The 14,633-nt window shown below is 36.7% G+C and overlaps 1 protein-coding gene across 2 annotated transcripts in view; it reads right to left on the bottom strand.

Annotated features, from left to right (window-relative positions):
• LOC150089815 (uncharacterized) overlaps positions 1–14,633 on the bottom strand; it is a 193,177-nt gene that overhangs the window by 106,941 nt on the left and 71,603 nt on the right. For both annotated transcript variants that reach the window (XM_090368833.1, XM_090368832.1), the window contains exons 6-7: positions 10,676–10,870; positions 5,087–5,224 (exon numbers count right to left, since the gene is read on the bottom strand). In XM_090368833.1, coding sequence (XP_090224959.1) covers positions 5,087–5,224; positions 10,676–10,870 — 333 coding nt within the window. The remainder of the gene's footprint in view (positions 1–5,086; positions 5,225–10,675; positions 10,871–14,633) is intronic.

The following is a 14,633-nucleotide window of genomic DNA, read 5'->3' on the forward strand; positions in this document are numbered from 1 at the left end:
ACTTCAAATCTGTGTGACATAAACCAGTGTTTATGTCACAGATATAAGCAGTACAGAATTGGAATTTGGGAAGTACAATGTGTACAAAAAGGATAGACAGGGGAGGAGGAGTTATTCTGTTAGTTAAGAAACACATAAATCTAAGGAAGTGCATCCGGTTGACATGGGTGGACAATGAAATGCTGAGTCAGTTTGGTGTGACATAAACACTGGGAAAGGGAAAATGAGAGTAGGTGTTATAGGACTAATATCTCTGATGAGTACAATGAACAATTGTGCAGAGAAATAGAGTGGGCCAGTAAATCAGAATGCCTTGTAATGACGGATTTTAACTTTCCAGATAGACTGGAACTTGTGGATTGGTCACTCGAACGCTAGCAACACTTTTGTGGATTTATTGGAGGATTGTTTTCTATAGCAACATGTTCAAGGGGCAATCAGAGGGAGTAATACTCTTGATCTGATTATCAGCAGTGATTATTCATGCATTAAGAATTTGCAGATAAAGGAACCACTAGGTGACAGTGATCACAGTGTACTGATGTGGGATTTATTTAATGATGTAACTTCCATAAAGGGTAAAGGGAAAGGTTTTTGTTCTCGTAAAGGTGACTACAGTGGTCTCAGAGAGTTTTTAAATTCTAACCAGTGAGATTAACTGATGATGTTAAAAACAGCAAATTCTAAATGGGAAGCCTTCAAGGAATTAATCTTTCAAGTTACTAGACTTTTCATACCAACTAAGAAATATTGTTCAAGATTTACATCTAAATGCATGTCAGATGAACTAATGAGGCTCGTAGCAGAGAAAAAAAATGCATGTGATGCATAAAAACTATCAGGTGACACAGAAGCCTATGGCAGATATAAGCTAGTCCATAATCAAGTCACAAAGGAGATTAGGCAAGTGAAGGTTAATTACAAGAAATTCTTAGCAAAGGATGCAAAGAAAAACAACAAAGACTTCTTTACTTATGTAAACTCTAGAAGGAAAGGATTGAATCAGATTGGTCTGCTTGATGTTGGTTGTTCGACTGTTGATGATCCTGCTCAGATAGCTAACAAACTGAATGAGTATTTTGCATCTACATACATACATGAAAAATTCTGTAAGGAAGGGGAGGACAGAAGTTTACTAAACTTTAACAGGGAGTTAAATGATTGTGTAATAACAGAGAGTAAAATGGAGGAGAAATTGTTGAAGTTAAACAGAAAAAAAAGGCACCTGAGGTGAATGGAATCTATCCAGTTATACTGAAGGAGGCAGCGAAGGAAGTAAGCAAACCCTTTAGCCATAATTATGGGAGCATCCTTAGATTCAGGGGAGGACCCTATGGACTGAAGATGTACTAATGTATCTCCAATTCACAAAGGGGGTTCAAAGGGTGACACAAATAATTATAGGCCTGTTAGTTTAAATTTCTGTTGCGGGGAAAATAATAGAGTCACTGGGTAAAGAAGTGATGCAGGATCATCTAGACAAGACTGCAGTAATAGTTCAGACACAGCATGGGTTTGGTTAAGGGGAAGTCTTGTCTCATCAATTTGATTGGATACTATGATGTGGTCACAAAGGAACCTGATGCAGGTAATAATTTTGATATCATATATTTGGACCTTGGAAAGGCTTTTGATACTGTTTGAAGACTGCTGCACAAATTGGAGCAGTGTGGCATTGGAGGCAAATTGCCGCTATGGATAAAGGGATGGTTGAGTGGGAGAAGATTGTCTGACCAATTTTACTGGATACTATGATTTGGTGACAAAGGAATTGGATTCAAAAAATAATTTTGATATCATATACTTGGATTTCAGGAGAGATTTTGATACCATTGCATATGGAAGACTGCTGTACAAATTGGAGCAGTATAGCATTACGGGCATTTTGCTGTAATGGATAAAGGGTTGTTGTTGTTGTTATTTGGTTTTTAGGAGCATTAGCAACTAAGGCCATATTGCTCCAGGGATATGCAGTGGTCATTTCCTGACCTTTCCGCATTCTTCGTATTTGGTGGTCACAGGCTCGAACCCCGGTCTGATCAAGAAGCGTGTGCTATGCACTGCTGCTCCTGCCCACCTGGCTACGGAGGTGCCATGGATAAAGGGAGGGTTGAGTGGAATATGGCAGAGAGTTGTAGTAAATGGACACTGCTCTATGTGGACTAACGTTATTAGTGAAGTTCTCAAGGGTTTGGTACTGGGCCCATTGTTGTTTTGGGTATTTATCAATGATATCAACGAAGTTATATCATGCTTAATGTCCAAGTTTGCAGATGATACAAAGGTTGGCAGGGTTGTTAATGACATAACATCTGCCTAACTTTTCTTGATCCTGTTGCATGTACTGCAACAGGATCTAGAAAAGTTAGGCAGATGGGCTGAGAAGTGGCAACTGAAGTTTAACATTGACATATGCAAAGTACTGCATATGGGTAGCAGTAACCCAAGAGAAATGTACCAACTGTGCAGTACTACACTCAGGGAGGTGGAGAATAACAAAGACTTGGGGGTAATTGTGCAGTCAGATATGAAGTTCTCTGAGTGCAGACCACAGCATGAGTACTGCTACAGGTCTTGAAACCTCATTTTAGGAAGGCTGTAGAGTTGCTAGAACAAGTACAGAGAAGGACAACAAGATTGGTGAGAGGAACAAAGGGGTGCTCATACGAAGAGAGGCTCAAGTTCTGCAAACTGCAGCATCCGGAGACTAGGCACCTGTGATGTTATCTGATTGAGGTGTATAAGGCCTTGAATGGTTTGAGCAGGCTCAATGCTGATGGGATACTTCCATTTGCTCAGACTAAGAACCTGAGGGGGCATAGATTCAAATTGAGGAAAGACAGTTGTAGAATAGATGAGCAGAAGTTTGCCTTTAGCCAGCAGGTGGTTGATTGCTTGAACAGACTCTTATCTGTTGTTGCGTGAGTTGATAGTTTAAATAAATTTAAGGCTGAACTAGACAAACATTTAGAGTGACCGGATATATTAAATGGGAAGGGGCTTGCTTTCTTGCATCATATGCCTCAACTAATGCTAATTTCATTACTCTCACACTTGTGGATATTGCTCATCATTATCAAGCAGTGTTAAATCAGTGAATGTGTTGTCATGTGAGTCACTGCTGATCTAAAGACAACTAGTTTAACCTTAAAAACACAAGAAAAGTTAAAGATTTATTGATGAAACAATGGTGAACATAAAACTTTAAAAATTACAAATAATGTAAAGAAGCAGCTAACTGCCTTTTTCAACTGAAGAACACTTTCAATGGCAACATCTTTCTTAAATACATAACTATTGTCTGCCAGATAATATGTGACCACCAATCACTGTGACCTGAAAGTAAATATAGAACTGACTGCAAATTATGTGTACTTACAAACAAATACCGAGTTTTATTTATATCTAGTAGATCTTTTGTGTTACAATGTTCAAGGCTTAATATTTTAATTATTTTGGGTAGTATTTATAAAGATTGTGTCTACTGAAATAATCCATATACAAATCTAAAATGAAGAAGAGAAATACAAGTAGTATTAAAATATCACCGGTTACTGGACATAATCACAAAAACTTGGTGTGTGTGTGTGTGTGTGTGTGTGTGTGTGTGTGTGTGTGTGTGTGTGTGTGTATATATATATATATATTTACAGTATATGAATAATAATAATAATAATAGGTTGTAGTGATAAACCAAAATGTGAAAAAAAAAAAAAAATAAATAATAATAATAATAATATATTATAATGGTTTATGGATCTGGGACACTGCTAGTTACAGCAAAAATGCCCAAGCAACCATAATGAAATATAGGCAAATAGATTACTTGTCATAGTCATAAAAACCTGGCATGTATATATATATATAAACACATACACCTATCCACACACTTATCTAATCTATTTGCCTATATATATTTACAGTATATATATACAGGGTGTTTCAGTTAAACGTTTCAGAACTTCTAAGAGGGGTAGGGTACATCCTGACAACTCGAAATCATATAGCAATGTGGGGTCGGAAATGCTTTCCTGAAGCTGTGTTGTACACAGAAGCACCATAAAGAAAAGAGACCGTAAGTGAGAAATCGTTTTAATAATACATGAAAAGAAGCAAAAGGTACATGGATTAAGGTAAGTGTTCGAAGTTTCTTCCACGGGCTACAATGCACGCCTCACATCTCCGATGCATGGACATCCGAACATTCTGGAATACTCCAGGCGAATTTCGAATTTCTTCGGCAGCTACTGCGATTCTTGCAACCAGCTCCTCAGCATTGTCAACAGGGGTGTCATAAACTAGCGATTTCATATGACCCCAGAAATAAAAATCAAGACATGATAGGTCGGGTGACCGAGCAGGCCAACGCACGGGACCACCAAGTCCCGTGCGTTGGCCTGCGAGATCACCTCATCGGACCTCACCTGTTACCGTGTCATCTAACCGGACCTATCTACTTGATCTTTCTGCAGCAAGTATTGCCACAACTTTTGAGAGATGAACAGATTTCTGCATCGACGCAACAGACAATGTGGTTCCAACACGATGGAGCCCCTGCCCATTATAGCGGAGATGTTCGTAACTACCCATTTGGTCAACAGTGGATCGGACGTGGTGGTCCCGTGCGTTGGCCTGCTCGGTCACCCGACCTATCATGTCTTGATTTTTATTTCTGGGGTCATATGAAATCGCTAGTTTATGACACCCCTGTTGACAATGCTGAGGAGCTGGTTGCAAGAATCGCAGTAGCTGCCGAAGAAATTCGAAATTCGCCTGGAGTATTCCAGAATGTTCGGATGTCCATGCATCGGAGATGTGAGGCGTGCATTGTAGCCCGTGGAAGAAACTTCGAACACTTACCTTAATCCATGTACCTTTTGCTTCTTTTCATGTATTATTAAAACGATTTCTCACTTACGGTCTCTTTTCTTTATGGTGCTTCTGTGTACAACACCGCTTCAGGAAAGCATTTCCGACCCCACATTGCTATATGATTTCGAGTTGCCAGGATGTACCTTACCCCTCTTAGAAGTTCTGAAACGTTTAACTGAAACACCCTGTATATGCACAAACTATACCTTTTTACCTTAAGATCTTCTGACATGAAGGCATTTTCTTCTGTCATTTGCCTCAGCTTAAATGATTGACTATCATGGCTACGCTTCAAAGTTTGGAATTCTAGGGTAATTGCCTCTAACTCTTTTTGAATCTTTTCTCGAAAATCCTAGAAAAAATCAGTAGGGTATTATAAAATTTTTTTCCATCAAAATACAACAATAAAAAACAATACAACAAAAAATATAAAATACTTGTGGGAAAAGAACTACATATTCCATATTTAAGAAGAAAAATTAATGAAAACTATGAGGGTTATCACAAAGGTAATGTGCACTGGGCATGTTCTCCTCTCTGCATGACTGACATTTACCAGGATAATAATTTGAAGTTTAACCTCAAACATTAATGTGTTGAAACAGAGTTCCTGTATTGAATTTTTGTACAGATGCTTTTAAAAATGAATGGTGATACTGCTTCAGGTCAGATTACAGTTTCAAACCAAAGATCTTTTATCAAAATTGAAACTATGTGGTCAAACACTGACACAAATTTATGAATTGTTATGGAAGTGTTTGATGAATCAACAGTAGATCATAGCATAATTTCACATTGGTCAAGGTCAGACCAATGCTGAAAAGAACAACAGTCAGGTAGACTGAGAACATCTATGGGCAATACATTGAGCCATTATTACCACCATTTTGGGTGAAGATAGACATGTGACCTGTGAAGAAATAGCCAATAAATCTGGAAAACTGAAATTATCTATTCACCAAATTTTAACTGAGGTGTTACAAAAACAAAAGATCACTGCCCAATAGGTCCCACATTTGCTGTTAGATGAACAATAAACAGAGCATAAGGAAATTACAATACATTAACTCACATGTTACTGAGAAGGTGAAGAGTTTCTAAAATGAACTGTTGACATGAGACATGGACCAGTGACTGTGAAACTGAACTGAAGTCAAAATCACTTCAGTAGAAGCATACATTTTTGCCAAGTCCCCCTAAATGTCACCAGCAACAATCAAAGGTGAGACAAATGATCATTACACCCTACGATTATAAGGACATTATTTGCTACTGTTCATGTTCCACTTGGAAATCAGTAACTGAAGACTAGTATGCAACAGTTCTTCATCAGAAGAAATTACACCCACAAATTCATTAGAAATGGCCACAGATGTTGGAAGCTGGTGGACTCATGCTCTGTTACAATGCAAAGCCTCATATCATACATTCTACAACTTGTTTTTACCAATTATAATTTGGAGGCACTACCTCACCACCCCCTAGAGTCCTGATATGAGCCCTTGTAATTATAATGTATTCTCCAAATTCAGGAACTGTTGCATGGATGGACAAAGATTTCTGTCTTTAGAGGCATTGAATATAGCTGTGATCCAATGCATCAGAGAGCTTAATACTTTCACTGCTGGCTTTTCCGACAACGGTTTCAACTCTCGATTGAAAACAACAGGATTAAGTCAATATGAACTGCAAAGGACAGAAACGTTTTGGGTGAAACGTTTTTCTTCTCACTATGACCAAATTAATCAGCCAATGGTAAAGGTTGCTTAACAAAAATGTCTGGTGTTTCTTCTGTCAAACTGAAAGAAAAAGTTATTTATTATTATTATTATTATTATTATTATTATTAGCTATATGGTGCAAGGAAGCCTGAGGCTTGTGGTGCACCAGCCAAAAAAAAAATTCCCGAGTAACCCTAAGAGAGAGAGAGAGAGAGAGAGAGAGAGAGAGAGAGAGAGAGAGAGAGAGAGAGAGAGAGAAGTAAAAGGGAATCATCAAGAAAGAGAAGAATGATGATATCCAGCTCAGGACCCTGGGTGTGCCAAGCCCATACTCACCAGATGTGAGCTCCTGGGGAAATTAGGGTGGTTTCATCTCCAAGTGGATTAAAATCGAAGCCACATATTTTCATTCAAGGAGCAATAAACATGTTAACTTCAGCAGACACTTAAAAGGCATTCAAAAAAATAACTGTGATGTTCGGAAGTAATCATAATGCATGAAAGAGACTACACTGAAGATTTTTTTTAAGTATATTATGTTATAAAATAAATTCATTTTAAATTAACTACTTTTAGGCATTACTTTTGGGATAACTCTCATAATAAAGAATACTGAAAGTAAAATTCAGTTCAACATAAATTCATAATGATTAATATTAAGTGTCTATTTCGATATAAGAATAATACTGAAAACCAAGGGAGAAACCCTTTGTTTTAGATTGAAAACTGAAATCATATTTCAGGAAAGCTTTTGACACTGTTGCGCATGGAAGACTATTGTACAAATTGGAGCAGAATGGTATTAAGGGTAAGTTGCTACAATGAATAAAAGGATGGTTAAGTGCGAGAAGACAGAGGGTGGTAATCAATGGGTGCTGCTCTTCTTGGACTAATGTTATTAGTGGAGTCCCACAGGGTTCGGTGTTAGGTCCACTGTTGTTTTGTATATTTATCAATGATATTGATGAAGGTATATCAGGCTTAATGTCGAAGTTTGCAGATGATACAAAGGTTGGCAGGGTTGTTAATGACAGTAATGGCAGTGTGCTACTGCAACAGGATCTAGATAATTTGGGCAGATGGGCTAAGAAGTGGCAACTGAAGTTTAACCTTGACAAATGGAAAGTACTGCATTTGTGTTTGTACTGCAAAGTGTTTGGCATAAAGGTCTTCTAAACAAGCTTCCATCTTATGGTTTGCCAACTGTTTTTAGTAATTGGTTATCCAGTTTTCTCTCTGATCGCTCACTGAAGGTGATGGTAGATGGCTCTCTGTCTTCTAACTTCTCCACTAATGCCAGTGTCCCCCAAGGTTCAGTTCTTTCCCCCACTCTTTTCCTATTGTATATCAATGACCTTCTTCCATTGACTGGAAATCCTATCCATAGTTTTGCCGATGATAGCACATTGCATTCAACTTTCCGTTTTGAGAAATCTTGTCCTGCTCAATCAGCTTCGACTTCTCGAAAATCTGCTACCAATTCCTTAAATGCCGATCTTCAGGTAATTCTCCAGTGGGGCAAAGACAACTTAGTTGATTTCAACCCTTCTAAAACTCAGTCTTGTCTTATATCTCGCAAAAAGGATTCTTCTGCTCCTATGCTTATCTTTAGTGACACTCCAATTTCTAGGCAAAAGGATATATCTCTTTTGGGGATTACCCTGACTTCTAATCTCTCTTGGCACAAGCACATTACAAATATTGCTTCCTCTGCATCTAAAAAACTTGGTTTTCTCTTTCGCTCTCGGCGTTACTTTTCTTCCAAACAGCTGCTCACTCTGTATAAATCGCAAATCCGCCCTGCCATGGAATATTGTTCCCACATTTGGGGTGGTGCCCCCAAAACCTCTCTCAGGCTTCTTGATTCCATTCAGAAGAGGGCAGTTAGGTTAATTAATGACTCATCTCTAACAGAGTCTCTCCACTCGCTTTCTCATAGACGCACTGTTTCTGCTGCTTGCCTCTTTTACAGATACTTCCATGGGCACTGTTCTTCTGAATTGGCTTCTATAATTCCCGCTCTCTCTTTCAAAACAGTCCGAACACGTGCCGCCACCAGCCAACATCCATTTACTGTCCAACTTCAAACCCACAGAACCAACTTTTCATCTTCCTCATTTATTCATTCAACTGCCGTTTTCTGGAACAACCTTCCTTCATACATATTTCCTGAAAATTACAATCTACAGAAGTTCAAGTCCAATGTCAACAAATATCTTCTTTCGTCTTCTCAACCTCCAACCCAAGCACGGTACTAAGTACTATAGGTTCTAATACCTCTCGTGTTTGGGGTTCACATAAAAAAAAAAAAAAAAAAAAAATATGGGTAGAAGTAACCCCAGAGAAACGTACCAACTGTGTGGTACTACACTTAAGGTGGTAGAAAATGAAAAAGACCTGGGAGTAATTGTGCAGTCAGATATGAAGTTCTCTGAGCAATGCAGACAGGCTGCCAGGGCAGGTCATGGGGTTTTGTCAATGATATATAAGAATTTTGCTAGCAGGGAAAAGGAGGTGATTATCCCTCTGTATAAGGCAATGGTCAGGCCATGCCTTGAGTACTGCGTACAGGTCTGGAGGCCTCATTTTAGGAAGGATGTAGATTTACTTGAGTGTGTACAGACAAGGGCAACAAGATTGGTGAGGGGAATGAAGGGATCCTCTTACCAAGAGAGGCTTAAGTTCTGCAAACTGCAGTGGCTGGAGACTAGGCACCTGCACGGTGATCTGATTGAGGTATATAAGGCCTTAAATTCGTTCAACACGCTGAATTCTGATGGGATCCTTCCACTTGTTCAGATTACGAACCTAAGGGGGCATAAATTCAAATTAAGAAAAGACAGATGTAGAATAGATGTGCGGAAATTTGCCTTTAGCCAGTGGGTGGTTAATTGCTGGAACAAACTTCCATCTGTCGTTGTGGAAGTTGATAGGTTGAATAAATTTAAGGAGGAACTGGACAGGCATTTGGAGGGAATGGTGTGATTTTTTTTTTTTTTGGCTGATGCTGCATAAGCTCATACATTTGCTTTCTTGCATCACATGCCACTACTACTACTACCCTTTGTTTTAGATTGAAAACTGAAATCATATTTCAAGATGTGAATACTGTTTACCCAGAACTGCATATGCAATATGCTTATGCTTATATAATGAACAGAATGAATGCAAAATAGTTTACCAATATGATAGGTATTAATTCTAAATTCTCACCTTTCATAATACTTTTCAGATCACTTAGATTACGAAATTAACTTTTTAAAAAATTATTACAATTATAATTAAAATGTCTTAATGTTACAGGGAAAAACATTACACTGACTAGAAAAATAAAAATTTAATAAGAAATATGGTGGATTTCCACCTGTGCTATAGAAGTTTATAAGTTTATGCTGACAAGTTAATACCATATTTTGTCTGTCAGCTCCGAATGTTAAAAAAACAAACTTAATTCACATTATTAAAATTATTTATTCAGTATGTATAAGCCTACATACAAAATGCAGGCTTGTATATATATATATATATATATATATATATATATATATTTGATAGTATGAACCAGAGCTATAATGCTCAATATGTTCTATGTTCATATCAATATTTGTAAAAGAATAAGAGAAGTTTACCTCAATATGATGCATAGAACACTTCCATATGATACTTTCCAGAAATTAAAACAAAAACAATTAAAAAATCGAAAATCTTACATTAAGATATAATTAACAATAATTAAAAATCAAAGTAACACAATTAAAAATCAATTTAACGCAATTAAAAATTAAGTAAAAAATTAATTTAATGAAAAAAAATCGTTTTGCAATTTTTTTGTTAAATTAATTTTTTACTTAATTTTTAATTGCATTAAATTGATTTTTAATTATTGTTAATTATTTCAATAATTAACTAGTTAATAACTAATCATTAAATAATATCTGATTAATTCAATAATTAATCAGAAGAGACAATTACGATTATAAAGAGACTATAAAACAGTCTGAAACAGAATTCAGGCTTATATTATTCATATAAGCCTGGCTTCTATTTCAGTCCTGGGATATAGCACGAAAACTGATACATACCTTTTCCGTTTTGAAATATCTTTCCAAATCCACAATGCGTTTCTTATCTTCTAATTCAAGTTGTTCTAAAGTCTTAATTCTTGCATCTTTTTCCTTGTTCTCTGTTCTTACTTGTAGAAATTCTCGATTAATTTTTTCTTTTCTTTTAGTTTCTTTTTGCATCTCTCCTCTCAAAAGCCCAAGGTCTATCTCTAACTGCAATGTTATTTAAATACAATATGAGCATTCAAATTTATAATTTATGTAATCAGAAAAGAGCAACATATTCTATATATTAAAAGAATACAAAAACATAAAAGAATAACATATAGAATATTATGATCTCGTAGAAAAACATATGGCATTTCAACAGCGTACTCCTCATACAATATATTCTCAATTAACATTCTTCTCCAGCAGCAGATTTGCAGGTTAACTGGAATCTCTACAGACCTATCCTGGAAGTTTTAGTTTGTATAATTTGGATAATAAAAAGAATGAACAAAATCTGTTACATGCTTACATTTTGTATTGCAGAGTGGGAATAAGATACACTAACTCACTGTAGTCATATTCAAGTAAACCCTCAGTTATTATCTAGTAATGGCTTTTATTAAAATGTTACTGTATTATGCTGTTTATTAATTAATGATTTTACTTCAATGATATTAATACTACTATTTAACTAATGTTTAACCAGTAGTTTGTTTATAGAGTTAATTTTAAAATTCTTCTCCAAGTGTACTAAAGTGCTAACTTTAATGAGCCTCTGCTCACAGCCGACTGGTCAGAAGCGTGAATGCAGTAGCACATGCTCTTTGAGTAGACCGGGGTTCAAGCCCATGACTGCTAAATATGAACGTTTGTATTGATTGATTTATTATAAACTCCACTGACCTGGTGGTCATGCCAGAGTATAAACAAGAACATATAAAACAGCGAGTTGCTGCTCTGGATGACAAGGTGATCCTTTGAAATATGCAGTATCATTCTGTGGAAGGCAAACCTTATTGTAGCAAACCTTATTAATAGTATATTATATGTACTATTAAATTTTTATGACAAATCTTCTCATGCTACAGAATATTTTTAAAAATATGAATACAGTACGTAATAAATAAATTTGTAAGTTTTTTCACTATTCAGATTAGCCAAGGTTTTGACTATCTGGAAAATTAATTTCACAACCACTGCAGATAATTGGGAGCTGCTGTAGGTACATTATCTGTATACACGATACCCAACAAATTATATAACTTTATTATAAATAATGATAACAAGATAATTGCTCAGTAAATAAATATAACTGTAAGTAAATAAATTTGTGAGTTTTGCTCTTATTTTTCACTATTCAGATTAGCCAAGGTTTTGACTATCTGGAAAATTAATTTTGCAACCACTGCAGATAATTTGGAGCTGCTGGAGGTACACTATCTGTATACACGATACCCAACAAATTATATAACTTTATTATAAATAATGATAACAAGATAATAACTGCTCAACAGTGAAGATTATGATGTCATATTTTTGCGACATTTATGTTTCATTACATTTCAAGTAAACACAGTTCACTGTATAGAACATGAGAATGGTCTGGCTCTAACCATGCTGTTTTTAAAATTTCAGTATGATAAAATCCCTGTAGATCATATGTATATTTTATTTACAGATTTTATCTTTGACATAACCAGATAAAAAAATTAAGTTGTATAACATCTGGAGGTAGGAAGAGGTTACCTTTGATGATGGCCTTATCATCCAGTTCCAGTTATCAAGAAAACAACAGACTTTTAGACTACATTGTGGAGGACTTCTCCCTTGCAAATCAATACCCCCCTTTGAGTTGAAGAATAAAAAACTAATTAAGGATACTGTATGTTCTGTATCTGTAACTGTCTGTTCTCTATGTCTATCCCATAAGAAAGATTTAATCAAAAAGTTCACTGCAGAAGAGGCCACACCAAACTTTCAATTTCTTTACCTTTTCAATGAGCTAGTAAAGAGCACAACTTAAGGGTGTTGAAAAATTAATTGGTACTACAATTAGCTGTTGTAAAAGTAGTGAAAGCCATCTGAATTTAGGAGAGTACAGATGCATTTTGCTCTGAGAATTATGATCTACCTCATTTAAGGTTTCTATAACTAAAAATTGAATGCAGATCATTCACATTAATCATACCTGCCCAACCAGAATGTCTTAAAATGGGAGGATTTTAACTTCCCAGATATTGACTGGAACTTGTGGGTTCATAATACGCACACTAGCAAGACTATTGTGGATTTATTGGATGAGTGTTTTCTGCAACAGCAGCATGTTCAAGAGGCAACCAGAGGGAGTAATACTCTTGATCTCATTATCAGCAGTGATTATTCATGCATTAAGATTTTTTTTTTTTTTTTTTATGAAAACTTGAAACACAAGAGGTATTAGAACCTATAGTACTTAGTACCATGCTTGGGTTGGAGGTTGAGAAGATGAAAGAAGATATTTGTTGACATTAGACTTGAACTTCTGTAGACTGTAATTTTCAGGAACTATGTACGAAGGAAGGTTGTTCCAGAAAACGGCAGTTGAATGAATAAATGAGGAAGATGAAAAGTTGGTTCTGTGAGTTTGAAGTTGAACAGTAAATGGATGTTGGCTGGTGGCGGCACATGTTCTGACTGTTGTGAAAGAGAGAGTGGGAATTATAGAAGCCAATTCAGAAGAACAGTACCCATGGAAGTATCTGTAGAAAAGGCATGCAGCAGAAACAGTACGTCTATGAGACAGCGAGTGGAGAGACTCTGTTAGAGAGGAGTCATTAATTAACCTAACTGCCTTCTTCTGAATGGAATCTAGAAGCCTGAGAGAGGTTTTGGGGGCACTGCCCCAGATGTGGGAACAATATTCCATGGTAGGGCGGATTTGCAATTTGTACAGAGCGAACAGCTGTTTGGAAGAAAAGTAACACCGGCGCCTCCATAGCCGGGTGGGCAGGAGCAGCAGTGCATAACACACGCTTCTTGATTAGACCGGGGTTTGAGCCCATGACCACCAAATACGGAGGATGCGGAAAGGTCAGGGAATGACCACCGCATATCCCGGAGCAATATGGCCTTAGTTGCTAATGCTCCTAAAAACCAAATAACAAACAAACAAAAGTAACATCGAGAGCGAAAGAGAAAACCATGTTTTTTCGATGCAGAGGAAGCATATTTGTGATGTACTTGTGCCAAGAGAGATTAGAGAGATTGTAATCCCCAAAAGAGATATATCATTTTGCCTAGAAATTGGAGTGTGACCAAAGATAAGCATAGGAGCAGAAGAATCCTTTTTTGCGAGATATAAGACAAGACTGAGTTTTAAGAAGGATTGAAATCAACTAAGTTGTCTTTGCCCAACTGGAGAATTACCTGGAGATTGGCATTTAAGGAACTGGTAGCGATTCGAGAAGTTGAAGTTGATTGAGCAGGGCAAGGTTTCTGAAAATTGAAAGTGGAATGCAACGTGCTATCATTGGCAAAATTATGGATAGGATTTCCAGTCAATGAAAGAAGGTTATTAATATACAAGAGGAAAAGAGTGGGGGAAAGAACTGAACCTTGGGAGACACCAGCATTAGTGGAAAAGTTAGAAGGCAGAGAGCCATCTACCATCACCCTCAGTGAGCGATCAGAGAGAAAACTGATTAACCAATTGCAAAAAACAGTTGGCAAACCATAAGGTGGAAGCTTTTTTAGGAGATCTTTATGCCAAACACTATCGAAAGCCTTTGAGATGTCAAGAGCAACTGCTTGTGTTTCCCCGAACTTTTCCATTGAATTTGTCCATAAATGGGTAACATAGACCAGAATATCACCAGTGGATCGACACTGACGGAATCCATACTGGTGATCGTTGATCAGATGGAAGGTTTCTAGGTAGTTTAAGAGTTGGCGGTTAATTGATTTCTCCATTACTTTAGAAAGAGTAGAAGTAATTGCAATGGGACGA

The sequence above is a fragment of the Mastigoproctus giganteus genome, chromosome 2 (genome assembly GCF_048544385.1).
Source record: "Mastigoproctus giganteus isolate SK-2022 chromosome 2, ASM4854438v1, whole genome shotgun sequence".
In the NCBI taxonomy this organism is placed as follows: domain Eukaryota; kingdom Metazoa; phylum Arthropoda; class Arachnida; order Uropygi; family Thelyphonidae; genus Mastigoproctus; species Mastigoproctus giganteus.